This window comes from Oryzias latipes, chromosome 3 (genome assembly GCF_053564925.1).
Source record: "Oryzias latipes strain Hd-rR chromosome 3, Olatipes_Hd-rR_3.1".
NCBI lineage: Eukaryota > Metazoa > Chordata > Actinopteri > Beloniformes > Adrianichthyidae > Oryzias > Oryzias latipes.
The window spans coordinates 31,607,107-31,621,027 of NC_136239.1; the positions used below are offsets into that span (position 1 = coordinate 31,607,107).

A 13,921-nucleotide genomic window follows, 5' to 3' on the forward strand; every position below is an offset into this window, starting at 1 on the left:
TGACATTGTAAATTTAGATTTATCTAAAATGTTGATTTATCTGAATTTGGTTGATAAGTTTGGTCAGTGTGTTCCATTAGGTTGATGTAGGATTTTCAATCATCAAAAGATTTTTTTACAGATATAAAAAATGTCCTCATAAAAAAGACATAAACATCAATTTTGTCATTCCAAAGGTGTTTTAAATGTGAAATCGAAATGAAAAGTTTTTACAAATCTTCAGGGTAAAACACAATATTGTGCACTAAGAACAGACGTTTGGATGTTTTCCAAATAACAGGCAGAGTCCAATATTTCCAGCTGGGGTTGTTGTAACAAGTTTACTTCACCATCATAGCTTCCAATGTGCACAGAAAAAAATAATAAAAAAAAAACAACTAAAAAGCAACATAGCAACTCTACAAACTTCTGTTTTTTTTTGTTTTTTTTTCACTCAAGAATACATAGTTTATTCAGAAAGCTTGCTAAGAAAAAAAAATGTCATGGTAGTGCAGCTTTGGTTGGAAATATTGAATATGAACTAGCCTCAACAGCATAAAATACCACTATCATATTGCTGAATATTTAAATAAAGCACTGTCTTAACATAAAACTTTATTTTAAATGGCCTTTTTTTGTTTTTGGGTAATAATCAGTGGGAAATTATTCTTTTAATTTTGGTTAGTGTTCATATTTTAGGTTCATTTCTGCTCTCAGTCTTTCTTTGCTGATTCTGGTACTTGTGGTGCAGTTGAGTTGATTAGTCTCATTTGGTTCAAATCTGTCTCTGAAAATGTAAGTCAGCTACTATCTCTGCGATCTTGATGCACCTACGAAATGCTATGTGATAAAATGTCTTTACTTTCCTTTCTGTCCCAGTGTCTTAATGTGGTTTCGGTCATTTGGCTTATCTTTTTAAAATAAATTAAGTTTTTGAATGCTGATTAGACTTCTGTTTTGCAAAAGAAGCAAAACTGCCAAGCAAAACTGTTCATCAAATGTTGATTGTACATTTTGGCTTTGTCCAATAAAAGAAAAAAGTGAGCAACATCTCCTAATTGTGTTTTTCAGAAGACAGACAGACAGACAGATCGATAGAGCTTTAATACAGTAACTGTATGATAAAGTAAAAGCTTTTTTTTCCCCATTTCACTAAAATCGGGAAATATTGCCGATAGGGGACTTTGTGATTTTAGTTGGTAAGTCATAAATGTTCAACGCAAAATGAGTTAATATACAACAGTTTTTCCACAACTTTGTATACTTCTTACAATCACTTGACCATAATCAAGAATATTAATTTTTAAAAATAGACCAATAAAGTGGAATTTCAATCTAGAAAAGCTAGGAAAGCCTAGTAAATCATGTTTTTTTTTTTAATCAAACAATTTCTTTTTACATAAATGGTATGCCAAGATATGCAAGTGTGGGCTCAGACTAATCCCATACGTGGCTACATTTCATCATTAGGGAAACTAAAATGTCATCCATACAGTGCTACTTCTGATTAAAACGGATGAAATTTAAAGTTGAACTTAAGGAAATGTCCCCATAGCTTTTACCATTATGTGAAAATGCAAGATATAAATAATCCAATGACTGGTCAGCTTGTCTAAAAACAGACCTACCCAGCAACCCTTAAACATGGAAAAAATGTTATTCTGCATTGTGCATCTTTGTACAATCTAATTACCTTTCTTCTCTGTGTTGTAGGTGGTGGGTCAAATTGATAAACTTACGTCTGACTTTGACTTTGACCTGGAGCCAGATGACTGGACGGTGGCCACGGCCAGCAGCACGTCCAGCAGTGAGCGGGGTTTGGGGGAGGCTTTTAGACTGGATTTCCTCAATGCGGATGTGCTTTCTGATAGTTGGGACTTCTGCAGTTACCTTGAGGCTGCTGGTGCAGCTTCATGCAGATCCAGTGAGCAACCAGGGGACCTACGACAGGAGCTGGGCCGGGGGACCATCCCCACTCAGACGCAGACCCCCAGCCCACCTCCCACCACTGCCTCTGTGTACTCCCAGATGAACGGTGGTTTGCCCATTCCAAACGGACCGCGCATCATAACTCCGGATTCATCCAGCGAGGAGGCCAGCAGCTCCTCGTACAGCCAAAAGACTTCTCGTACCTCTGGCACAAGAGAAAGAGTCCGCTTTAGTGACAAAATTCTTTACCATGCATTGTGCTGTGATGATGATGAGGAGGAAGAGCAAGAGGAGTTACAAGAGGACAAAAGTGGCTGCACAACACCAGACAGTGATACTGAGCCCAGACTCTTTGCAAGCTCGGCTGCACCGAAACGTTCTTCCTCTGAGCACTCACTCCTCCATAACTGTCTGGATCCTTCCTATGTATCCTCGCCAGTGAAAGGGATGTCAGGAGCTCACACACTACCCAGGAAAGGTCTCCTAAACCCCGGCTGCCGTAAAAAACTGTTACGAAACAGCAGCACACAAACTGTCTCGGACAAGAGCACCCAAACTGTACTGCCCTATATTCCAACCAAACAGAAAACAAAGGACCACTGAGAGAGTCTGAAGTTTGTCATAACTCTCATGAAAAGGAACTGTGCATTATTTAATATTAAATACATAGCTCATAGATTATCAACAAATTAATTACTAAATAAATAAATGATATATGGGAAACCACTTGACTACATAAAGTCCTTCTGAGGCTCAGGGAAAACTGAAGCAGATTAGATCAGTAAGATGAAAGTTGACGCTGGACCAAAAGGTTAGTGCCTAATACTTAAAGATACAGTAAATGGACTTTTCTAGGTGTGATTAATGGCATTGGTGACAGAGATTATAAAAAGCAATTGTTTTTACCAGAACCTTTTAAATGCTCAAAGTTACAAGTATTTAAACAAAAAATGCGATTTTTTTTTTCCCCCACCCCTTGTCACAGTAACAGTAAGAAAAGAAAATGCCTGTTTCTATAATGTGCATACAAGACATTTTCTCAATCTGTACTCTGGATCTGTATGAACATTGTCTTTTTTTCATGTTTCGGTAATTTAAAATGTCAAGAGGATTATTGCTTCCAGCAGAGAAACATCTCTAGATGTGCATATCAGGACTCTTCCTCTTCTTTGATGCCAACAAATGACTGAGCATAGTCAAAAAAAGAAAAAAAACAACATAGACTTGCCCTTTATTTCCTAAAACATCTCATTGTTATCTCGTCTTGATCTACTAGAGAGGCTGAAACATACTGGTGACAGGCAGAAAGCCTTTTCAGAAGTTGAGCTCCACAACAGTGACATTTCCAATTTTCCTCCTCCTTTATGCACACTAGTGATGTCATTAGACTTAGCAGCGGAGCTAAATTGCAGTCTGGGAGGGGGAAAAAAAAGGGCCCAAGGTTTTGTCTCTTCATTCAGTTGCCCAGTAGGGAATTGTACTCCATACAGCAGCATTTTATTCACAGGGCCAGTGCCAATAGCCATTCCAGATCAATATGTTAGAGGGAGGTTGCAGAGAGAGGTTTCTTTGCTGAGCATGCATGCCCTTCCCCTGGGATTCATGAACAAAAACTCACAGTCAGATCCATTCACTTACTCTGAACAGACCAAAAAATTAAACTGTTGCCCTAAAGAACTGACATTTCAAAAAATGTGCGCCCAGGAGTGAGAGCTGATGGGCACAAGAGAGAGTGCTTCTGTTCAACGATTGTATTCTTTTTTTTTTTTCCAAAGAGCAATAATCTACCCAAGGGAACAGCTTTGTGAGCCAGGTCCCCTCACCTTTGTGTTTTCAAGTCTAAAAAGAAAAAAGTAAAATGTTAAAGTCTCTAAGTGGAAAATCCTTGCTGACTCTGGCGAGGTCGACCTTTTTCCTACTGATCGCTCACTGGGGATCGAGCCTTGTGCAAGATGCAGCGGTTATGGGGGTCTCCTTTCATTTAATCATGCTGACTCTCCTCATTGGACAAAAGCAATAACCCTTCAGAAAAAGTTGCTAAAATATCATGATCACGTTGATTTTGTTGAGGACTGACCAAGCAGTCTCATCATACTTGCACTGGTGCCCAGGGTACAAAATTACTGCTACAACACAGAAGATTATTAGCTTTATAACAGAAGCACATCCATTACAGCCCACGTCTGTTTTTTGTTGTGTGTTACTGTGTAACAGTTATTGCATAGTGCACAACTTGTAGGAATTACAGCTATGCTGTTTAGGCAGCATCAAACCTCAAGAGTCCAATAGAAGCAGAGCAGACTGTGCACTTTCATACCAGGCAGCTTGGTGGAGGCCACACAAGCATTAATTAGCCAAAGGATGGTGTTGTATATTAGCATACACCAGAAGGCAGTTTTTGCAGTTTCCCTTTTCTATTTCTTTTTCTAGAGCTTTCTTTTGTGTTCTGGCTTGGTAAATCCCAAGTACCTGAGAAGAAAGAGGCTCTGAGTAGAGATCAATGGCTGGCTCCCTGAAGCATTGGCTGCCATTTCCCTGCTAGATTGGGGACCAATGGGTCATCACAGCCATTAGCATAAACAAACAAAGCTATGCCACTAGACAGGCAAAGCATCAATTACAGGAAAACAAACTAAGCTTATGTGGTGATGCTTAGGCACCCGCCAGACATGGAAAACGTGAGAGGAATTCATTTCATTCCTCACCTCTCTGTAGATTTTATAAATCATATCTACAATGAAATCACCTCTTTGAGTATTAAGTTGCTTGGCTGTGGCACAGAATATATTAGCATTGAGAACAGATTTGAGATATTTGGACAAAACATTAGCCACATCTCTTTTGCCAACAGGCTCATTATTCATCTGTAATAGAGTCCAGTTTTGTCCTCAGTCCCCTGTAGGACAAGTGTAGGAGGCATCCAAAGGTTATGAAAACCTGAGCACATGGATGCCAGAAATGTGCGCCAGCCAGAAAATGTACTTTCTCCTTTTTTCTTTTTTGGTACTATTACATACAAAGCAGATGTTTGTGAGTGTGAGCATATGACTGTTTCCTCTGTATCTTCACTGTCATTGAGCCTGCACAATGTGTGTGAGCCAAGGGATATTTTCTGAATCGTATATTGCTTCATGTTTAATTTCATATTTCATTGTCACAGCAATTAACGGAGATCAATACAAATAGACCCGGCACATCCCCCTGGAAGTCATTTGGCTGCACAAGTCTATAACAGAAGATTACAAATACAAAATTTCCTTCAGAGGGCTGCAAAGTGAGTCATGCCATTGGTGTTATGATATCAGTCCCAGGTTTGTATTGGTTCGCACTCCTGATCAATGGTTGAATCACAGCCAAAGGACCGCTGCATTCAGTGACTATCAAACGGTGTTTGAAAGAAAAAAAAGAGCTGTATACGGCTGTTGTGCCACAAAATATAGAAGCATGCACCCAAGCAGTTTCCTTTTCTACCCTTCATATATAATTACCACTGTTCAGTCTGTCTGGCCTTTGCCTCCTTGGGTAAATAGTGAAACAAGGATGACATGTCTTTGTTTACCGTACTGACTGGTGAGGGTCCATCAAGGGGAGAGCTCAATGCAGTCTCACTGATTACTATGGATTGGCTGAGGGCGGGTGTACCTGAGGTTGATTTGTTTCATCTCTGTGCCATTTATAGCTACCGGATACAGGAGCAAACGATGTCTGTACTACCGCTCACACCTTTTGCTGCACACGCCCTTCACTCTTCCCGTTCACTACACAACTCTGACAAAGGAGATTAATTGCTGTCTCCATTCTGTTTAAAGCAGTAAAACTTACATGGCTTTGGAAATAAACACAACCAAATCATAGCTTAGACTCTGGCAAAGTCATGCTATAATAAACCAGAGTCAGCAGCTGTGAAAAAAGTGCTGAACTTCAGGTACACTGGACAGTTGGTACAGGGTTACATCAGCCAATGTGGAGGACACTGCTGCTCTTATATACACAGGCAGCATTTACAATCAGCAACCAGATCTATTTTTCTGCACATGACTCCAGCCAACCAAATAGGCTCACCCTGCAAGAGGGATGGCTGGACAAGGCCAGATCAACTATCAGCCAGCATTTGATTGGTTTTGGGGAGTGATTAATGAAGAGCTACGCAACCACTGCAGATAAGATCCAACCTTCACAGGTGATGAAGGGCAGGGCCAGTGGCTAAGAAGAGGGGACTGGATCACAAAATGATCCTTTCAGGTGAATTGGTACACTGTAACTTAAGTAAAGATAACCTTGTCACCCTGCACGTGTATGGGGTGCTGCTACCCAACAAAATGTCAAAAAGAAAACAAACAAAAAAAAGTCAAAAAATGTGTAAGAAATGGCATCAATGGGGCATTGAAAGAAGCGAGAGAATCCTGGTATGAAATTGAAACATTCAAGTACAAGCAGAAGGTAAAATAAAAGTTCTTCAGTTTCAAATTAAATTGTAACCTACTGTATTTCAATCACAGCTTAAGTGTTTAGGATTGGTTATACTGACATGAGTACCGAACCGATGGAAACAGTTTCATGATGCTGTGCTATTGAGGAAAATTGATTAGCCAAGCAAAAGGAAGAGAGTAAGTTTTTTGATCACGTTACCTGACTGGTAATTGGAACAGAACCTGATGTGAAGTTTAAATGTGCCATGACCGAGCAATGAAGAATCACCACTAAAGCAATTTCTGAGGATGACTCAAAAAAAGATTGGCAGAAAAAGAGAAGTGATTGTGGCTGCAATGCTATGAAACCTGACAGCTTACACTGTAGAAATGCAGCATTATCACATACAACTTGAAATTGTGCACAAGTGGTGTGTTTAATGACACACTCAGCTGAGTGAGGAGGAAAAAAACAAAAGTACACAGTTACAGGAAACATATGCAACAGACTACAGAAATGTCTTACAAGAAGAAAAATCATCAGAAAATAGATATCACAACATGCCAAGCAGGTTGTAGAAGAGGGAGGGGGGATCAATTACAGAATCCACTGTTAAATGTATATGCATTTGAAAGGTGGCCTCTGGAATACAAAGGTTAGGCAGACCTTTAAGCTTGTATACCCAATTTTGATTTTTTTTTTTTTTTAAATCAAGGAAAAGCATCAGAAATCTTTGAATATTCCAGCTGCTCTGGTTTGGCAGCTAGTCAGCATTTCCATTGCATTTTCCAGGGAAAAGCCAAGGAGGCAGGGAGTTGCTGACAGTTTAAGAAAGCCAACAAATAAGAATTAAATGATGATGAGACAGGTGCAATGTATACGACAAGTGCCCAAGTGCCCCTTATTTCACCTTGCAAAGGGCTTTCCCCATCCATCATATTTACTACTTTCTGAACTGTGTGTACCCTATATTCCTGCTCCCCTATACACATTCACTCTCCTCAGTTCATTCCTTCCCTTGCATTCTTCTTGCTGTAATGAGCGCTCTTACTATGCCCATGAGGCTGTGACAGAGGTCTTCATCAAAACTGCAGCCATTTGGAAGGTGGCAAGGACAGGTAAGAGTCATTCCTTTGCAAAGCAGCGGAACATGAGCTGGAAGTCCAGTTCTTCTGCAGCGCTGACAATCAGATTGTTTTCAGTCCACCAATAACCCAACAGAAATCTGTAAAACAGAAAGGTTCTAATTACACATTTTCTGCTGTTCTCTCTCTGCTTCAATTAGTTTTCTAGTGTGTCTACAGCCTCCTATGTACTCCAGCTTTAAAGTGGGTCACCAGGCGTACAGTGTAGCCGGGTGCTGTTGTGCTCTTCCAATACATTATAGAAGCGATTCGTTCTCAAATGACTGCAATTAGTCTGGTGTCAGGAATGCTTTGCGCACTCACAGTGGCTTGCTGACAAAGTAGCTCAGAGGTATGTCAAGAGATTAATATCAGTGGGATCTCATTAAATAAGGTGCTTCAAAGAATCTAGAATAATAATCACAAATTAATAGCAACTTTAATACTCTCTCCAAGATTTAAGCAGTGGTTGGGAAAAGACGTTTACAAATGATCCGTAACAGCTAGGAGTTGCATCTAAAAATATCTTTGCGTTGAATGTCAGTGGGGATAACATAACAAAACTTTACCATTTTGTAGAAGTGCTTGCTTTTACCTGAGTTAATGCATTGTTTTTCTTTTCAAAAACAATCGAAAACACTGTGAATGGTAGGATGCTAAGTTAGATCATAAAAAGGCTTCATTGCTGTTCAATTTACATTGATCCAAAAGCAGAAGAGGGCTTTCAGTGCAGTTTGAAAAAAAAAACCATTGAGGCCAGAGATCCTAGCCTCATCTAAATGTTGAATCAATGTTTCTCCTTTTCTTCTTTCTAGAAGGGCTTTCAAGACTAGAAATCACTAATCTGCTGTTTGCAATATGGCTCAGTTTCCGGGGGTTCTGGTTTAAACTCAGTACATTAAGGACACATAAAGGTATAAAATGTTCATTTTACTGCCCACAGATGGATCTCTGCCAAGAACTCAGAATTTTTATTTATTGAAACTAAGGAACAAGACCATATTGGGAGAAACACTGAAATGTTGTTTTCCTATCATTCTTTGTTAAAAACATTCATCTGACTTCTACACCTCGATTTACAATTTCTTGCACTGATTTGATCCATGATCGACAATTCACTCTCTCCTACGCCCTCCTCCATCTCCTCCACCTACATCTCCTAAGGCTCCTATGGCTTTGCCAGTTTCTTTACAACCCAGTAGGCAGCTTAGGCCCCCACACCAGAAGGCTTGACAATACCTTCATACATACACATCTTTCTCTTTCACCCGCTTGACCAAGAGACATCAGGACTGCTCGTAAACATCACGATCACATTTGTACCTGACCCCATTACCTCTCTCTCTTTAACAAGGGTACCCACACTAACCCCAGCCGTTATTCAAACCATTAACATATGTTTCTCAATTGGCACCTTTCCGACCACATTTTCTGCCAAACGAGTAGCATTCAACACAATTCAAATTTCCTGACACTCAACAACTTCCTTGGTGTTTACCAGTGTAGTTTCAAAAGTTAGCATTTCTCAGAGACTCTGATAGAACCTCTGTATTTCTGGCACAGTTCTTAATGACCCAAATCTCATTTTATCTGGGTAACATTTTAAAGCATCCTGGCAAAGAGAGAAATCCAGTTCTCCACCACTGCTCCACTACTGTTTGTCACCCTTTCTCTTCAGATTTAAAGCCATGACACTTACTGGATGACCAACTCAACAGCACCTCTTACCTTAACACAATACCTGGTCTGTAAGTCCTCCACGTGTCTGCAGTCTTCCAAAGAACAGGAATTAGTGGTCCTTGCTTCACTCATAAGCTAATCTCTGTGGCAACCCTACAATGGTAGAATGAACTATCCAATACTAGATGCACAACTACCTGCCAAATGTTAAATAAAAGAGCTAAACAATGATCTCTTCTCTAGCTTACTGTGCACAAATAAGTCAATGGAATTATTTACTTTTTCAACTTTTTCTTTTAGCTGTTCTATTTTTCTAACAAAGCTTAATGTAGGGTGTATTCAGACAAAAAGATTGTTCCATATTATCTGGGAAACAAACTCGGGTTCACTTAAAGCAGACCAAATGTGCCAATTCTGAATACACCCTCGCATTGTGATGAGCCCGACTCATCTTCTGCTCGTTTTGTATCTTAGTTCTAAAACATTTTTAATTAAAAGTCTTGAACAGAAAACTAAATGTAAATTTAAGGCTGTGTCATACTTTGCAAGACAGACCTGCCATGCAAAAGCAGTATACGCTGTCTTTCTGGCCACAAGTTTTCATAATTTTTTAATTCAAAGCGGAGAGATCCCGCCACTGTAGGCATTGCGTAAATCAATACCTCACAAAAAGATTTTTTGTTTTGAATGCAGGTCTGCATGTGTAAAGGTCTTAAAGGTTAGGGGAGTCCTGATAATGTACAGGAGTATCTTACGATAAGCTTTGCCACAAAGAAAGGTGCTTACATCTTTTTTCGAGTATTATAATAAGTCAATAACAAAGATACTTTTGCCCGAATTTTTATTAAATGACAAAAATAAGGAAGTGAAAGACAAAGCCAAATGCAACATGAGATTTATTCCTTTAAGTTTTAATGTTCTCTTATGGTAGGACTTTTTCTATTGATGTTTGTTGTTGATTAGATAAAATAGAACTGTTCCTAAATCAAGGTTAAAGAAAAAGCCGTTTTAAAATTGACAGAATTATCAATTAGGCATTGATATTGCAAATACATAAAAATGTTCCTACAATCAAGACATTGTTGAAAAACTTGAACTCCATGTGTGCATGCATACACGGAAGTGGTGTAGTAGATTAATTTTGATGATACCATTTTCCACAAGTTGTAACACCTTAAACATGCAATGCTGGAGTGTGGAGCTGCCCCCTGCAGTGCAGGATGCAGCCTCAGGATGCGGAGGTAAGTAAGTTGGCCATAAATTTAATATGTCTAATTTTAGTATACAACTGACCTCAACATACCTTCCACAAGAAAGTCACATAAAAACATAAAATGTTAGGGTCGTTGACCTCAACACACAAGGGAAACTGTGTTCCAATAGTAACATGTACAAACAAGAATAAAACAAGAATCAAGAAAAAGGCTAATAATGTATTATAGCATAAAATCTTTCATATTATCTCCATTACTGCTTTAAAAAACGTGATATTCTACATTTACAGAAATAGAGTCCAGACTAATTTTTGCTTAACACAGCAATGTCAGCAGTTTGTTTAAGTGTGCTGGTACTGAGCATCTGGGCCTGTTTTTAAGATATAAACTGCCCAATCAGATGCCTTAATATATGTGGTCTGATATCAAACTTTGAAAACAGATTCTTCCAACCCCGCTTTCAAGTGATAGGGGTGTGGACTTCAAGTAACCTCACTCCTGATTGCAGAGAGTGTTGCTATAGCAACGTTGACTTAGACAAACTGACAAATCACTGCTTACTGATGATTTCTGATTCCAACATGGCAAAGTCTGTATCATGAAAAAATGGTGAATGAATTGACTTAATTTGATTGGAACCTGAAGCAAGTAATTTTCTAAGGGTGACATCACACTCACTTGGTAAGAGCTCAGAAACTGGCTTTAAATCAGCTCAGTAGACGTCAAAAGGTGATGTCACCCCATGAACAATCTTTGGTTAAAATTATACAATTTTCTTTCATCAATCTACTCTATAAAGGTGCTAGGTTCTGTTAAATATCACTGGGGGAACACACATTTATTAGTTTTTGGGAAAGGTTACACACACATCAGGCAGGTCACTTGCTCATTACAGGGCTACAATCAAGAGATGTAATCTGATCATTCTGAGATCATTCTGCTGTCTGAGTGCTCAATCAAATTAAGCAACAGCAGAGAACACACTTGGCTTTCATTGTGCAGTCTGACACTAAAACCATTCATTACAACATTAGTTCCTCATCATTTGAGTCGACAGGTTCTGGGTTAGTTTTAACCAGAAGAAACTGTTTAGAAAAAAAGCCTTAGTCACCAAATCTGCAACAGCAAATCCTCTGTGCACTTAAAAATGGCACACATTTATTAAAAAAAATCAAAAGCAAAAATCCTTCACCCACGTGGAGACATACATAGTGGTTAAATTTTCAATTCACATCACAGTGCAGACAATGCAGTTGAGAGCACATTGTCTGGGCTCATGGAAATTGGATCATGCCTGCTAAACTTAACATGTGGACAGTGTCGATATTTTGGGAAATTGGGTCACTCAACATGGTTTCAAGCTTCTTTTTTTTTAAACTTTTTTTTCCAAGCAGGTTTTGAAATGCAATGGCTTGCCTGTGATTACTGAATTTCTATGACACCCAATTAATCGTGGCGATATTGTTGCACTACATTGTGTGTGTTGCAGCCACTGGCCTATTTGTACTGCAATTAAAAATACAATGCTGCTGGCATTGTTGGAGGAATCATCAAATGAGTGCACGTTCTGCCTAGGTTTTACTAACTTTTAATAGGCGGATAAATTACTCACAGCGCATACACACATTATGATTTTCTTTCACACATTCTGAAGAAACTTCATTATTGCAATAGTTGTTTTTATGTGAATCTTGAATCATCTGAGAAGATTTTCTGTAAATAATTCATTTAACTGTTTTTTTAAGGACAGTGGATGGAAAATGTATTAATGGGTAAAATAATGTGCTGCAAAAGTTATAAAAGAGGAAAACATGTCAAGTTGACATTTGAATGAATATTAAATAGTGCAAAAACAGTTGTGTGGCAGTACCCAAACAGTGTTTAATTCATTTGTTTTCAGTTTTTGTGATTTTTTTTTTTTGTTGTTTTTTTGTTGGCCTCTCAGGGGTCTCCACAGTGAATCAGCTTTCACCGATTCACATTCAGTTTGGCAGAGAGTTTTATTCTGGAACCCCCTTCCTGACACAACCCTATATGTTAGCCAGGATGGGGACTGGTCTATAGGGAGACCCAGAGTACCCGGGTACGTTTGTGGCTACAGAGAGTTTAGATTTTTCATTTTTTAATCATTGCTAATTTTTCTACTATGGCCTCATTGATTCTTTTACAAAAGAATGCTAAAAAAAAGAGGCTAAACTCAGTTTTTTGGGGGGGTTAAAAGGGGCCAAATAAATACAATCCTTGTTACTGACCTGGGATCATATCAATTCTGAGCTCTGATGGACAGAAAAGATATTTTTGATCCCTTCTGTAATGGCATTTAGAGTGGGAAAACATCACTGGAAAGTGACAACAAATATTCTGTATATAAAGCTATAAAAAAATTGAAAAGGTACTAAAAAAATATATCTTAATTCTAAATTGAAGTGGTCTACTTTTTTTCTCATTGATTTTTGTAAAATAAAATGCACATTTCAAATGTTCAAATGTAACTTTTGTTTTCTTATTTAAACTGAAATATTCAAACTTTCATCTATGAAAAATGCACCAAACACCAAACAAATAAGACTTATTTTGGACCTAAGAATTCTCAGTTGCTACATCTTACAAAGCACATTGCTGTGCTTCTGATGTCTACATTAAAGATTTAAAGACTTGTAGGAATGTTGAAGGGGTCTTTTTTAAAAGTGTCAGAGTGTTTTGGACATGATCAATCACTGATTACATCTTCTGGATTACATCTTCTGTAGAATTTAACATCCAAGACTGATCAGTCCATCAACCAGCACAGCCAGTCAAGCGGAAAACTCAAATTTTCCAGTCCCAAACCAATCATCAGCATTCGCGGTTTGACACCCATAACTGTAACAAGTTTGTCTATTACAATCTGGACTCACATGAGATTAGCCACCATCTCTAACTCTCTACACGCTGAAGGGCCAGTATTCATCTTGGTTTTGAATTCCACATATAATTTCCTGAAATGATTAAATTTCCAAACAACATAGATTTATTTTCAAGGAAGCAGTGGATGCTCATGACGTGTTGTGTTTAAGGATGATGAAGCACCTAGCGTTGTGCTTGTGAACGTGTCTTACCTTTCTGCTGCTGGAATGCAGCGCAAATGTCATTGAGCGATGGAGGTGTTTACAAAAGTGATGGAGTTGGTCTTGTCAACCGTAAAGGTGTTAGCTGACAAAAATCAACCTTTCTCAGCTCGAATACACAGAATAAAGTTGGGACAATATTACTTGTCTATCAGTTTTAAATCATACAAATGAAAAGAAAAAAAAAAACATTGTGGATTTTACATTTAATGATCTTTAATTTGGCACTAACGGATACAATAAACCTCTACTTCTATTATATATATCATAGCTGCAGCTTATGGTTGTTATATCATTTAATTGCTCAAAAAAAGAAACAGAGTCTGAGAAGAATAGATTCCCTTAACATACCATTAATACTCATATTCCCGCAGGTGCAAACTCTTTGGCAATGTGTTTTTCGAAGCTGTGAAAAAGAAACTTGGCAGTGTCGAAGAATACATTTCTAGTTAATTAATTCCAATTCTTATTTCAGGTA

General features: G+C 38.4%; 1 protein-coding gene and 1 long non-coding RNA gene across 4 annotated transcripts in view; one reads left to right on the forward strand and one right to left on the reverse strand.

The window, feature by feature from the left end:
• insyn1 (inhibitory synaptic factor 1) overlaps positions 1-2,631 on the forward strand; it is a 62,616-nt gene extending 59,985 nt beyond the window's left edge. For all 3 annotated transcript variants that reach the window (XM_011493063.4, XM_011493061.4, XM_078944609.1), the window contains exon 3: positions 1,693-2,631. In XM_011493063.4, coding sequence (XP_011491365.1) covers positions 1,693-2,511 — 819 coding nt within the window. In that variant the 3' untranslated portion in view covers positions 2,512-2,631. The remainder of the gene's footprint in view (positions 1-1,692) is intronic.
• LOC144991002 (uncharacterized) overlaps positions 2,626-13,921 on the reverse strand; it is a 44,140-nt gene continuing 32,844 nt past the window's right edge. Inside the window, exon 2 of the long non-coding RNA XR_013654893.1 lies at positions 2,626-7,543. This is a non-coding gene — a long non-coding RNA (uncharacterized LOC144991002). The remainder of the gene's footprint in view (positions 7,544-13,921) is intronic.